Source organism: Rhinatrema bivittatum, chromosome 1 (assembly GCF_901001135.1).
Source record: "Rhinatrema bivittatum chromosome 1, aRhiBiv1.1, whole genome shotgun sequence".
In the NCBI taxonomy this organism is placed as follows: Eukaryota; Metazoa; Chordata; class Amphibia; order Gymnophiona; family Rhinatrematidae; genus Rhinatrema; species Rhinatrema bivittatum.
Window position 1 is genome coordinate 146,517,484 of NC_042615.1, and position 14,869 is coordinate 146,532,352.

The 14,869-nt window shown below is 42.4% G+C and overlaps 1 protein-coding gene across 3 annotated transcripts in view; it reads left to right on the forward strand.

Moving 5' to 3' along the window:
* The window catches only part of CORIN (corin, serine peptidase), a 513,735-nt gene that overhangs the window by 314,365 nt on the left and 184,501 nt on the right, over nt 1–14,869 (forward strand). For all 3 annotated transcript variants that reach the window (XM_029588293.1, XM_029588313.1, XM_029588304.1), the window contains exons 13-14: nt 3,485–3,592; nt 13,084–13,197. In XM_029588293.1, the coding sequence (XP_029444153.1) occupies nt 3,485–3,592; nt 13,084–13,197 (222 nt within the window). The remainder of the gene's footprint in view (nt 1–3,484; nt 3,593–13,083; nt 13,198–14,869) is intronic.

Genomic DNA, 14,869 nt, shown 5'->3' on the forward strand with positions numbered 1-14,869 from the left:
TTTGTCTTTTTTTTTTACATCTACAGATGTAGAGAGGAGCTGCGTAGACTGGAATTGAACCACGTTGCGCATGCCCTGAACCTCACTAGGCAAACACATTTCGAGGGAGGAAATAAGGCTGGAAAGATATTGGCACACCAGCTGAAAAAACAGTCTTTTCAAAACCACAAACTCAAGATAAAAAATGAAAAGGGACAGATTGAGACAGCCAATTCGGCCATCACACAGCAATTCCTTAAGTTTTACAGAGATCTCTACTCAGCAGAAACTCATATCTTACCCGCAGATATACTCCACTATCTCCACACGCTTCCCTTACCTCGTCTCACCCAAGAAATGCGAGACAGTCTAAATGCGACTATCACGACTCCGGAGATTTTAGAGGTTATAAAGACTCTTAAGGTGGGAAAGGCCCCTGGTCCCGATGGCTTAACAGCCAAGTTCTATAAATCTTTTAAGCATGTGATAGTCCCACATCTCCAGAGTCATTTCAATTACCTCCGGGAGGGGGGAGTCCTGCCCTCTGCCTCTAATACTGCTGGCATAACCATTATAGCTAAGCCTGGGAGAGATCCGGCTCTATGTGCCTCCTATCGGCCGATATCACTGATCAACTTGGACCTTAAAATTTTAGCCAAAATCCTGGCCGATAGACTAAATTGCTTTATAGCACGTATTATCCATCCTGACCAGGCTGGCTTTATACCCGGCCGCATGGCCAGCGATAATGTACGTAAAATTATTAACATTATCTGGGGTGCCTCTCAAAGCCAAGTGGATCATCTACTCCTGGCCATCGATGCTGAGAAGGCATTTGACATGGTCCACTGGCCTTTTTTGTTTCAGGCTTTACAGGTAATGGAGTTCGGCCCCTCTTTCCATAACTGGATCCATGCCCTATATTCCAACCCCTTAGCTTGTATCAAAATTAATGGCAGGTACACTGATTCATTCCCGGTGCAAAGAGGGACGAGGCAGGGTTGCCCCCTGTCCCCCTTATTATTCGCCATATTCCTTGAGCCCCTGGCGATCTCTATCAGAATTAATAGAGAGGTGCACGGATTTACTACTCCCACATGTGAATCTAAACTGTCATTGTTTGCTGATGATATCATCTTTACGGTGGGTAGCCCCCTCATGACTCTCCCGATTCTGGAAGCGGAGTTGGCGCGGTTCAGTGCTGTCTCTGGCTTTAAGATAAATTGGGACAAGTCAGAAATTTTGAACATAACCTGTTCCCCTGCTACGGTTGGTATATTGACAGAAAGACATGCTTTTCGGTGGGCCAAACATAAGCTTAAGTATCTTGGGATATATCTTAGTAATAATATATCAGAGCTGTTTCAACTTAACTATGTTCCCTTACTTAAAAAAATGGATATGGACCTCGAACAATGGACTGCACTCCCTCTCTCTTGGATCGGACGTATGGCTACTATCAAGATGAACGTCCTCCCAAGGCTTCTTTATCTTTTCCAGACTCTACCAATCATGGTGGGACGCTCCATTTTGCTTCAATGGCAACGTAAGCTTCTGCGCTTCCTCTGGAGACACCGCCCGCCCCGTGTGGCACAAAAAATCCTTTACCAACCCAAGTCCCTGGGTGGTATGGGCCTTCCTAATCTGTCTCGCTACTACGCGGCTGCACAGCTTCGCCCTATAATTGACTGGCACAGCTCGACCTCAGCTAAACCGTGGGTCACGTTAGAACAAGCATGGATAACTCCGGTACCACTAGCCTCCCTTCTTTGGCAGCCGGCTTCCACATGGCGCGCAAACCTCAAGCTTTCGCCGTGCACACGACAGACCTACAATGTGTGGAAACAATGGAAATCTAAGCTTGTGGGCAATTATGCCTATCACTCTCTCACTTCTTTGTTCCACAACAACTTATTTCCTGCAGGCCTTCCTACCAAAGGATATGCGCTATGGAAATCTAAGGGCATCTCCTGTGTTCATCATGTTCTCCAAAGGGACACTCTCCTATCTTTCTCAACGCTGCAAGAGACCTATCAGCTTACTTCTGTGGAGTTCTTGCCTTACATGCAGCTACGTCACTTCTTATTCACTGCGCAGCAAAAGGGATTGCTGGCCCCCACACGTTCCATGTTTGAAGGATATTGTGATAACTACAAAAATACTGGGGGCCTCATCTCTAAAATCTACCAGTTATTGGCCATGCAACCGTTCAGTAAACATACTCATATGGCTGCTTGGGAGGCTGACCTTCAGATTTCTCTTTCCGAAGAGGACTGGACAACTATATTCTCCACTGTTTCCCGGGGAAATATCTCTGCCGGGATTATTGAAGCTAATTACAAGATATTGTATAGGTGGCACCTGACACCCGCCAGGCTCCATCGATATTACCCCAGAGTGGATCCTCTCTGTTGGCGTAATTGTCGTCAAGTTGGGACCTATTTGCATGTATGGTGGGACTGTGCACTTATTAAACCCTTATGGTCTTATGTCTCCCAGTTATTGTCCGAACTACTTAAAATACCTTGCCTTCTATCTGCGGCACAGGCGCTCTTATTCCTCCCGGACCCTTCCCTTACCACAGCGGCCCAAACATTGCTGCATCAAGTTTGCACGGCCACCAAAATGGAGATTGCTTACCATTGGAAGCGAGCTAATCCGCCCTCGTCGGCCAAACTTTTACAACGCTTGGATAAGGCCTGTACTCTGTATCGATTAACGGCCCTGAAATACCATCGTATTGCCAAATTTAATCAAGTCTGGGAACCATATATTTGCTGGAGACCATTGACTTTTACAGTATAGTTTTTGGAAGATACCTATCCGTACATTTATTCTGGATATTGACATCCTGACTGAGATAGTTGGAGCTTCGATCAGAAATGTGTTGACAGTACATACATAGCATGCGGGAGGGGGGGGGGAGGGGGGTACTTAAGAGGCTTATTCATCTGATGTTGTATTACATTTTATTGTTTATCAGATAACTTGCTGTTGTGTTTGAACTTGCTTTTCTGCTTGTACTATCTATTACAGCAATAAAAGTGTTAATAAAAAAAAAAAAATGTGAATGTTGGCAACAATGCCAACTACTGCTTTTCCTCTGTCTTGCAAGATTGTAGAAAAGGATCTCTCTTTGCTGAAGGAAGTATGATGATATCTGATATTTTGCAGGTGACAATATCTTTCTAGCTGGGAAAGATCATTAAGGCACACGGGTAATCTGACATGCCGGTCTCTTATTTTCAGTGGGCATCTACAACACACTCAAAACAAATCGCGCTACAGCTGCTTAATTTTTTCCCTAAATTCTTCATTTTCTTTCTACCTCTTTGCAAATCTCTGACTCTCAAAATCTTGACTGCTGCCAATGAAAGGGGGTGGGGGAGGGGATGATTCTAAATGTGACTCTCGTAGAACATCATAGCCTGCAGTGGCAGAAACATGATGGTTTGGTTTGGGGTTTTTTTAGCTCACTGACACTCATTTTGATTGTCATTGATAGAATGCTCTCCAAGTCACTTCAAGTGCCGCACGGGAAGGTGTGTCCTCACGTCCAGGAGGTGCGATGGTCACACAGACTGCGAAGATGACAGTGACGAGGAAAACTGTGGTAGGTAAAACCCATACGTGCTCTTTTTATTTTTCAAAAGGTCCATCCATCTCTCATCCATTTACCCGGCCACTAGAAAAAAAAAAAATCCCTTATCATCATTATTTAACTTATTTCTTCTGTCATATTTATTTTCATTGGTTTGCTTTTAAGGGCCCTCTGTGCCTGCATGAATTATACTTCTGAAAATGAGGCCTCAAGACCACTCATAAGCCTTCATTTTTATTTTTGTGAATGTCTCTTGTTTTATAACACAGCTTTGTTTAGGTGGACTCTGTGTTCTGCCTGGATGAAATGCCCCTGGCAATCAGTTCCGATTAGGATTCACAAACATGGAATACAGAGTGCAGTAGAAAATTACAGCTGTCAGAGAAGCATTTCATTTTCTAGAGGTAATGTTGTTAGAGAGAAACCCTCAAGGCTTTTGAAGCTCTACGAGGCACTTTCTTCGGCTGGTTTGTATTCTTTCTGTGATGGGAACAGTAAGAGAGGTCACTGCACTTGCTTTGTATGAATGACTTTTTCAGAAATATTAGATTTATCCACAACAACAAAAAAACCTCTACATTTTTCTTCTGCCACAATTCATTAAGCTGTATTTTAGAATTGTAATTTATTCTAGATATTGAGGAGGTTCTAGTAGTCATACTGGTCCTGGTGAAGACTCGAGTCTTAGGCCCTGATTCACTAACAGGTCAATTTTCAAAGGAGTTACACATGTAAATATGACTTACTATTGTATCAATTTTCAAAAGCCATTTACCCATGTTAAGTATACTATGGACCTGATTTTCTAAAGCATTTACATGCTTAAAACTGGGTTTTATATGTATAAATGCAATTTACCCAGGTAAATGGTCTTCTGAAAATTGCTACAATATACTGTATGCCATTGAATTGTCCATAGGTCTCACTTGTATTAAGTGCATTTAATGCAAGTTTTAAATTTCCTGCCCTACTGAACGGGAATATTTTAATGCACATTATTTCTGTACCCTACACCAAACTTTGGAGGGTGCAGATAATAAATATTTTGGGCCAGATTTTAAAAGGGGTACGCGCGTAACCCTTCTAAAACGAACCTGCGCGCGCCGAGCCTATATTGCATAGGCTTCCGGCGCGCGCAAAGCCCCGGGACGCGCGTAAGTCCCGGGGCTTTCTTGGGGTGGGCGTGTCATTCGGGGGCGTGTCGGGGGGGCGTGACGTGGTCGGCGCATCATCCGGGGCGGTGCAGCAGGCATGGTTTTGACCCGGGGGTGTTCTGGGGGTGTGGCTGCGGCCTCTGGACCAGCCCCCAGACCGGAACATGGCACGCGGCAGCCGGCCCGGCGCGCGCAAAGTTACGCCAAGTTATGCCTGCCTCTAGCAGGCGTAACTTGTGTGACAGAGGTAGGGGGGGTTTAGATAGGGCCGGGAGGGGGGGGTGGGTTAGGTAGGGGAAGGGAGGGGAAGGTGGGGGAAGGCAGAAAGAAAGTTCCCTCCGAGGCCACTCCGATTTTGGAGCGGCCTCAGAGGGAACGGGCAGCGTGCGCAGGGCGTGCAACTTGCGTGCGCCAACCCCGGATTTTATAAGATACGCGCGTATCTTATAAAAATCCGGCGTACTTTTGTTCGCGCTTGGTGCGCAAACAAAAGTATGCGCACGTGCTGTGTTTTAAAATGTACCCCTTTATGTGCAAACATTTTTTATTAAAACTCTAGCAAACCACATCACAAGTGTACAATCAGAAAAGATACATAGTCGAACCAGAGGGGCACAAAGTACAAACAATTAGATAAACAACTACTGCTCCAAAAATCTAATGCGCAGTCGCACTAACACAGCTCATCTAGCAGCAGCAACAGATACTATCAAAACCTTGTGTAGTCCCCAGATAAGACAAATTTGATATAGGCAATTCCCTCCTGCCATCAGTGAACAGGTACTCCTAGGTGCTGAACTCTTATACACCCAAAAGATGACAAGAACATTATCTTCCCCTCCGCCCTCCACCAATTTGGAAGTGAAAGAACCAATATATGACAAAAAAGCCGAGTAACTTCCTTAAGAAAAAAAAGAAAAAGTAAAGGAGACAAAAAATAAAGAGGTAAAAATGTCCTGCACAAAACAAGACAGACTATTTGTTCAATATCAAACTTCTAGCAGAGGAGAGAGATTTTGAATATATTTATCCCATACCCTTGAAAACCTGTTCTTGTATATTTAAATAATACTGAGAGTCAATAACATCGATTCCATAACTACCATATCGTGTAGAGAATTCCTCCATTGCCAATAAGATGGTGATAGTTCCTCCCGCCAAACTCATAATATCAATTTTTTTTCTTCCCCAGTACAAAAACTTTGCATGCAAAAAGAATATCACCCTTTTGTAAGAAATATTGGGGATAAATCCTTTTCAAAAAGCACAAGTTCAGGGGATAAAGGAGTAGTATACCTCAATTGGCTTTGTAGAAAGTTAAATCCCTTGCCCCAAAATGTTTGGATGACACCACATTCCCAGAATTCCCTTGCTTACATTTGAGACAGGTGTAGAAGCCATCAGGCCTCCATAGGAAGCTGACAAGTGTGAAACATAGGCTCTATGTAGAAATTTAAATTGTAATAAAATACATAAACAAGTCACTACATGGCTAAAACACCCCTGGCTAAAGAAAGCCAGATATGACCGTAGATAAAGACCATAATATCTATCTAGTCTGCCGAATTCCTTTTCCTATTGTATGCCACAGACTACTCGGAGACCTTGTATTCCTGTTGTAGGCCACAGAATACCTTCAGTTCCCACAATTAGACCTCCTGGGCTCATCCAGGCTCTCTCTTAAGTTCTGATATTGTGTTTCTCTCCTTTCTGAAGTTTCTGTTTTAATCTTTTGAGACGCCGTATAAATTGTATTAATTTATAAAATGTTTCCTATTGTTTTCTAAAACCCTATGAAAGGAAGCAAGATGTTTTAGTACACCACCAGTCTTTCCGTCACATGCCAAGAATTCGAACATTCAAATGGGTAAAATTTGTAACGGGAAAGGTGCGCTCGTTTTCCGACTCGCAGCCAGAGACGTGTCCTTCGTACAACGTACATGCACATATGCGCGCACGTTGTAAAAGCCTGGACGCGCGTACATGTGTGCACAATTTTAAATGGACATGCGCACGAGTGCGCAAATGCTGCGTCTGCCGTGAAAGTGGGGGAATTTTACAAAGGGACGCGTGCTGGCGCTGTTTGCCATTTTCTCTGTCGTTCCCAGTTCACCCAGTTTAGGGATAGGACTTGCAAGGCCCTCTAATTTAACAGCCTCCCTTCCCCCCATTAGCTCCGACTCTTAAAAGCCCGCCGACTAGCCTAGATTTATTTGGTTTTAAAAGTCCCATGCCATTCATAGCGGAAGTACATTTAAGCAGCAGGGGATCCTGACGCACACGAGGACGTGCAGGTATTTGCACGCACATTTCTTGGCCAGGCTCCCACACGCCCATGCTCTGCCCCCTTTTAGAAACGTTTGGCATCGGGAGATACACCGCCCATGGGCGGCTTATAAAATCCGCTTGGCATGCATTGGCCCAGCTTGTGCACCTATCTCCCGCTTTTGGTGTGTGCAGGGCTTTTAAAATTCACCTGTAAGGGAACAAATGCCTCATTTGAAAACTCTTACAGGGATTTTGTTGTTCTTTAAGGCATCAAGTTGCCCTCAACAACAGATACATCCCAGATAACTTTTGTCTTGTGCACACATCGGGAGATACACACACGTCCACGGGCGGCTTATAAAATCTGCCAGTGTGTTTCAGGTTTGCTCCTTAAGACCCTCTCATGGTTCAAAGTCAGTGCTGTAAAGCACACATGAGGACTGCAAAACAAAATTCTTATCCATTGCTTTGCTGCCACCCTTTTGCAGCATGGGTTAAAATAGCCATGCTGTTAAACAATTTCAGTACTTTTAATTGCAGAGGGATAATTTTCAGCTGCCAGTAACTGCTAGTTACCCAGGTTAAAGCATTTGAAATTTTTCCTCCCTGTGACTTTCAACCTTATGTGAACTGAGCTGGATTTTGAACCAGCCACCTTGGAATAAAAGGATCTTAATCCCTTTGCCAATCTCCTATGATTATCCAGACCTCTAAGCAGAGGAAACAGTGTGCAGTCGTGTGTTCTGCAAAAAGGTCAACGAGTAAATAATTCACAGAGATTCTGTGATTTGTCAAAAATCCAATGTTAATAGGATCTTTTTTAGTGGATAACCCAGAAGGGGAGCAAACTATGATAATGGAACATACTTTTTTTTTTTCTTCTCTTTTTTGTAGAACTTTAAAAGACATGGCATTCAAGACTCCACACATTTTTCCTGGAATATCATGTTTAATTTATTAAGAAGCCAATTTGTATTGATTAGAGTCACTTTGAGGAGACATTGACTGTGCTGTCTGCATATGAATGAACTTTTAGAAAGTTGCAAGATGTCAAATCTGTGGAACCACTATTCAAAGACAGAATAGCAGATCATTAGAAGTAGCCACTGTTAGTCTCCAAAACAGCCAATTTGTGTCATAATAAATAAGTCAAAAGATGTCAATAAATGAAAACTAATAGGACAATGATGAGTTCTTCCTTTACGCCATAATTGTCATTGGTAACTAGAGATTAGTAGTTGCTGTATGACTGGTATATTATTGCTTGAATATACAGCACGGAGGATATTTTCAGCTAAGCCTGCCTCCAAAAGACAGAATTCCTCCTCTTAGTAACAGATTGATTGGCTGAGTAGTTCAATTAAGCCCATTTCAGCATTGCAGTCACTCAGTTTGAACCTCTGTACAATGGCAAACTTCTGTTCCTGCATGTTATGTTATTAGTGACTTTTGTGTGTGTGTGGGGGGGGGGGGGGGGGGTAAGCCACTTTGAATTCAGTTTATCATCTCCAAATAAGGAGAGGTTCGGTTCAGTTCAGATTTTTCCATGCCACAAATTTACCTTTGTCTTTAATAACATTTCTTAATCACCTAAGAGAAAATGCTAGGCAATATACATAATAAAGCATTCATAATTAAATACCAAATAACATAAAACCAATATAAAACAAATGACATAAAAAAAACCAACACACAGTACATAAAATTAAAATAAAAAATATATAAGACCTGACTCTGTCCAGGGTTCTCCCACCTCCTATCTTCTTATTCACTCTTTCAATTGAGATCATGTCCTTCCAACTTATCATCAGAATTTGTCTATACCCTCACATTTCTAATGCATGCATCTTATTTATTATCTCTTTTTTGTCAGTCTATTTTTCACTTCTGTATGCTACCACTGAGAAGAGATATGCCCTCAGTAGTCTTTTCTTTAGCTTTTTAAATCTACCAAAATCCTTGCAAACCAAAAGTCATATTTTGCCTTCCCAGTTCATCTTTTTTTTTTTTGGTTAAACATTTTCCATTTTTTTATTTATATTCTTTAATTTGTTCCAGTTTCATTCCATCATTTCTATTGAGGATCTTTCTGCTGATTATTATAATTTTAGTTCTCTTGGTTTTCAAGCTCATTCCATAGACCTTACAAGGTATGCATATCTATTGTTCTTCTCTTGTAGGTCCATCAGTAGCACTGTACCATCAGCATATACAGTGTTTATCAATATGCCAGTGATGTTTATGCCTTCCTGTTCCTCCAGATCTTCGGAGATTCACTGTTTAGTTTATTGATTTGTTAAACCACCTTTTTAGTATGCATCAAAGTGATATGAATTGATTGAAAATGTGGAGGACATGCAACTTGGTCTTATTTCTCTTTTTTATCTCTACATTCTTTGCTGCTCCTGCTGATGTTCTGGCTGTAGCTGTTTGAATTAACCTTCACCTTGCAGGAAAATGACATTCCTTGGGGGGGGGGGGGGGTTGGGGGGAGGGATAGGTAACTTGTTATCCTAGGTAGATTTGTGGGAAAATGTAATTGTATGTGATAACCAAAAGTATACATCACCACATACTTTGCAAACTCACATAAATGAGAATGCATATGTAACCCCTTTTTTGGAGGATTGTTCCTCCTCAGGGCACACAACTAATTTATATCTTCTGGGGCTGCTCAGGCTAGCAAGTTAGATCTGACGCTGACTCTTAATCCCTGGAAGGGGGGGGGGGGGGAATCTTTATATGGGGAGAAGCTCTCACTTATGGCCCAGACGATGAGAAAAGGTCACCAGTGTGTGCGCTGCACTTTAGGTGCTTCCCATGAGGTGAGAGGCTGGAATAACTCAGACAGGTCCAGGTTTGAGCGTTAAAATAAAGTTTACTGATCAGTAAAGTTAAATAAACTCCATTTGTCCAAAAGTGTGAGTTTACACTGGGGGGGTTTTCCTATGTAGGTAGGCGTCCTTTATTCAGACTTCGGAGTAGAGCCTGTGGTGATTTTAACTGCTTTCTTTTCCTCATTGCAGCTGGAGTGAAAGGTGGAGGCCACTGCTGGCCCCCATCTGGCACTTATTTTAAACAAGAAAATTACCACTGGAGAATATTAAACTGAAGCTGTGGAGTGACTGAAGCATGGGCAAGCATTTTGTTAAATTCTTGCCCTTAGTTTGAGCTGACTTCACAAGGGAGTGTGCTCAATTGCTCAGTGTACTGCTGTCCAATTCCAAACGCAGTGCAGAGAGCGAGGCTGCATATCAGAAAAAGAGGAGCGTGAGGGCCCTGTATGTTCTAATATGGCTAATAATGTATTATAAAAGAAAGGAAAGTGGTTTTAAACACCCAAATAAAGGGAGTTTACACACTTTTCCTGATATACAGAGTCTCAAAATCAGGCTTGTTTAGCAAAGAATGTGAATATTTTTATTCAGCAAAATTGATGAATAACTTTGGACTAGAAATTTCTGTAAGTTTCAACTTCTAGTAATTCAGTCCTCAACAAACTGTATCATTTGTAGAGTGCTTTCTCTCTGCACAGTATTATGCATAATAATTCACATCGGCCTTTAAATTCAGGAACATAGGTATTTAAAATATATGCCTTTTTTATTTTAGATTTAGCTCACACCTTTTCATTGGTAGTTCAAGGTGAGTTACATTCAGGTACAGTAGGTATTTCCCTACCCTCAGAAGGCTTACAATCTATCTGGGAGATGCATCAAACTGTGGTAGAGCTCTAACACACGTTAAACAGCGTACATTGACCGAAAGAGCACTAGCGTGATATTATTGAGTGTCTTATTTTTTCACTTGCTATTCTAATGTATCAATAGGCTGAAATGTAAATATTGTGCTGTTCAATTTCTCCCCTTCCATCCCAAGTTTATTTTCCTTGTTTTTTGTAACTTTCCCTCTCCCTTTTTCTGATTCACTGTATTTAAAGTTCAAGGTTCTTATTGAAAATATTGTTTTTTACGTTACGTTATGCTTTACACTCCTTGTTATTTGTAAACCGGGTTGATGTGATGCCTATCATGAAACTCGGTATAACAAAAACAATAAATAAATAAATAAATAAATAAATATACATTATATTTTGCATGGCCTGACCCAGGTTTCCTCCCCTATTACAATGAGCTGCTTTACATTCAATTTGCATGCATGAATAGTGCAAATGAATGCAAAGCAGCTCATTACTAGGCAGTTCCATGTTAATATACCTACAGTACCTGAATGTAAACCGATACGATATCTCAGATCGAATGTCGGTATATAAAAAATAATAAATAAATAAATAAATAAATAATTTATCACGGTGACTGAGAAAGTGGTCAGCCGCAATAAAATAATAACACCTCCTGGGGAATCATTAAATGTACTGCGGGAGCCCGAGGACCCTAATACAAGTCTAGAAGCTCCCACATTACATTTAAGGACCATGTAAAAAATTTGTTTAAAAATCCTGCGGCCAAAGAAGAAGTTGAACGGGTGTCAGGGCTAACCACTAGCTCAACATGGGGCCACGACTTGGAGTGGCCCGGACCCTGACAAGTTTAAAAAAAAAGATTTAATTCCATGCACAGTGATGCTCCCCCCCAAACCTGTCATCAAAAAAATAAACTGTGGCTGCCCGCCCTCCCTCCCGCAAATGTATTAAAAAAATCATTGGGGTTCAGTGGCACCCCACCCCCAGACTTAAAAACGAAGATGATCCCTTGATGGGGCCTAGGTGCCCCTTAACTCTGGGGCCAGTTGGCGCCATTTTGAAAAATGGCAATGACCTGATCTTGCCCCTACGATGTGGTGGGGCAAGATCTGGCGATCGTACCCAGGCCATGTGGCCTAGGTCCGATCCCTGGACGTTGCTCCTGTCATGTAACTGGAGCAAGGTCAGGTTGAGGGTCTTGAGGTTTTTAAGGTTTGGGGGCTGCGGACGATGGGGTCAGGGGCATGTATAGTGCTTGGGGGTGCCAGGGTATAGGGTTGGGGGTGCCATTGAACCCCAATGATTTTCTAAATACATTTGGGGGCTGGAGGGGAGGCACTATACCCCCAACCTTTTTGGTTCCCTAATGGGGTGGGGGGAGGAGAGCGGCAGTGACAGTATTTAAGTATTTGGAAAGGTGGGTGGTGGGCCACTGTTTATTTTTGATGACAGAGTTGGGGGGGGGGGGAATGTCGTCGCATATGGAATTAAATCTAATTTTTGGACTTTGGGGTATCAGGGCTGCCTTGAGTGGCAGCCCCGGGTTGAGCCGGGGTCAGCCCTGACCCCTCTCAACCTCTTCTTTTGCTTGGCCCTTTAAGGCGATGGTGGTCCCTTGAGGTTGGAGCCTCCATCGCACCTAAAGGGCTGTTAGCCGCATTGTTTTGTCCTGTGGTGTTTTACCATGAGACAAACATGTCATCAAGTTGTGATGTTTTTTCGGAGAAGGGGCCCCATTAATGCTGCACTACCCCCTGTAATTGTGGGAGCTCTCCTGCAAAAAAACATTGTAGCTTAATGGCTCTAGGCCTAAAGGCCTGTTTACTAAAGGCTTTCTCCCACTTTTGCCTATGGGGGAAATGCTTAGTAAATGAACCCCTTAGTGGAATTGGCTTGCCCAAGGTCACAAGGTGATAAAGACTGCAAGATTCATCACATATGCAATGTCACAGCACCTACTTGGCAACAACTTTACTGTTCCAAGGCTTCTCTGTATTTATCCCATAATTCTTTGAATTAATATATCATTCCCCCCTCCCCCCATCTCTTTTTGGAGATTGCGAAATACATCTATTTCATTTTCTGTGAAGAAAAACTTCCATTATATTACAGAAGAGATTCAAGTGTATGTCTGAGCACTGGAATGTTACACAATAATGATAATAATGGTCTCACTCAATGCTACCCAGTGAATGCTTTGTTTCTTACTCACAATATGGTACCACCCACCAAAGCCTGTAGTAATGAAAAGATATCTCCAAATATTTGACTTGCTCTTTTCTCCGAGTGTTTTAAAATACCGATGAAAATTATTGGCACCGTGCATTGTAGGTATGTATTTTTATGTAATACTTCAAGCTAGTGTCATCTTTTTCCAGGTTGTAGCCAGAGGGGTTTATGGGAATGCCCTTTCAATAAACTGTGTATCAAACACACCATGATCTGTGATGGATTTCCAGACTGTCCTGATCAGGTGGATGAAAAGAACTGCTGTAAGTATTTAATGATGAATTTCTAAATTACAAAGAATTCCCAAAAAGAATCATTTCTTTTCTCCTAATTTGGAGAGCTCAAGGTGAATTACATTCAGATACAGCATGTATTTCCCTAAACTTGCATCTAAGGCAATGGAGGCTTAAATAACATGGAGGCTTCCCTGGTTCTCAGCCTGCTGCTCCAACCATTAGACTGCTCCTTCACTGCTACTAAATGGTAGACTTTCTTTAAAATGTTTTAAAATATGTATCTCAACACTACGGCTAAGGTTGTGCCTGGCTTTGTAATGTACAGTATATTGGAACCTTAGATAGCAATGAATTTGAGCTTTCCAAATGACTTCCTGCATGTTTGTGTATCCCTAAGATGGGAAATTAAGGTTGTGCAATGTGGTCTGTTTGACGGTCCCTTCTCTTCTCTGACCGTATTGTCTCTGCAAGAATGGAAAGATGTAACTATGTGTGCCCCAAGCATGCTGAGAAGATGTGCTCAGGACATGTGTGTGTGTCCTCTGGTGCTGAATGATCAGGAAATGCACAGGCTCTGCTTCCACTACACTCTGATTGTCCCTGTACGATTCATATCAAGTCCCATTTTTAATGTAGCACTTAAGAGATTTAAGGAATCCAGATATGGATTATTTTAGGAAATTGTAATCTGTAGGCAGCCATTTTAAATAACTGTGAATTTGTATCCAGTATCCTTGAAAAAAGGAGTCAGCGTCCAGTCAGCCAGCCATTAACTAAGAAGAAAAAAAAGGGTTAACATTTTCTCCCTTGTTCTATTTTTGAGGTTAATTTTCAATGGCTGGCTGGCTAGCTAACGGAGCTGGGATATTCAGCAGCGTGGGTGCACCAACCAATATACGTAAAGCTAGCTAACGTAGCCAGTGTGCTCCAACCCAGAACACCCCTGAGTTTGACTTGGCTTAACTTATTAACCAGAAAAAATGTTAGCCAGCTAAGTCAGATGGGAGAAATGATAAATCCCATGGTTTGTCCAACTAAGCATGGCACTTAGCTGGATAAACTGCTTTAAGTATTGACCCCCTTTATTTTCACATCCTTCAGGTTAGGCATGGAAGGAAAGCTGCTAGGCAAAATTAGTTTTATTTGCTGGATTGTTTTTCTTTCTAGTTTTCTAAGCTTTAAATTAAGTTGAAGAAATGTCATTTAGTAATACTCCATATCTGCCATTCTTTAGAAAGGAAGAAGGGGCTGGGGGTTGGCTTGGCTTGGCATTTCCTCCTGCTAAATTGTTCCTGTGGAGCGCATCCTATTGATAAACTTTTGTAAATAAAGACAGACCAGTTGGGCCTATCACTATTGTGGTCTTGGGTTGTCTTTACAGGACTTTTCTTTGGGTGGTATGTGCAGGTACTAAGTAACAGCACCTTTTTTTTTTGCTGTTTGCTGGTATGGCCTTATCAGTCCTCAACCATAAATGTGCAGCCAGCATTCAGAAAGTGATGTTGGGGAGTGCGGTTACTGTGGTGGCACAGGGCCTGGAGCTGTTGCCTGGTTTCTTCCACCCCTACGCTCTCCCCCCCCCCCCCCCCCCCCCACAACCCCATGAATGGCCCTGCCTGCCTGCTGGTGCAATTCAAATTTGTACAGAGCAGCAATAGCAATGCAAGCTGTGGATTCTCCTGACCAGGTGGAGCACTAC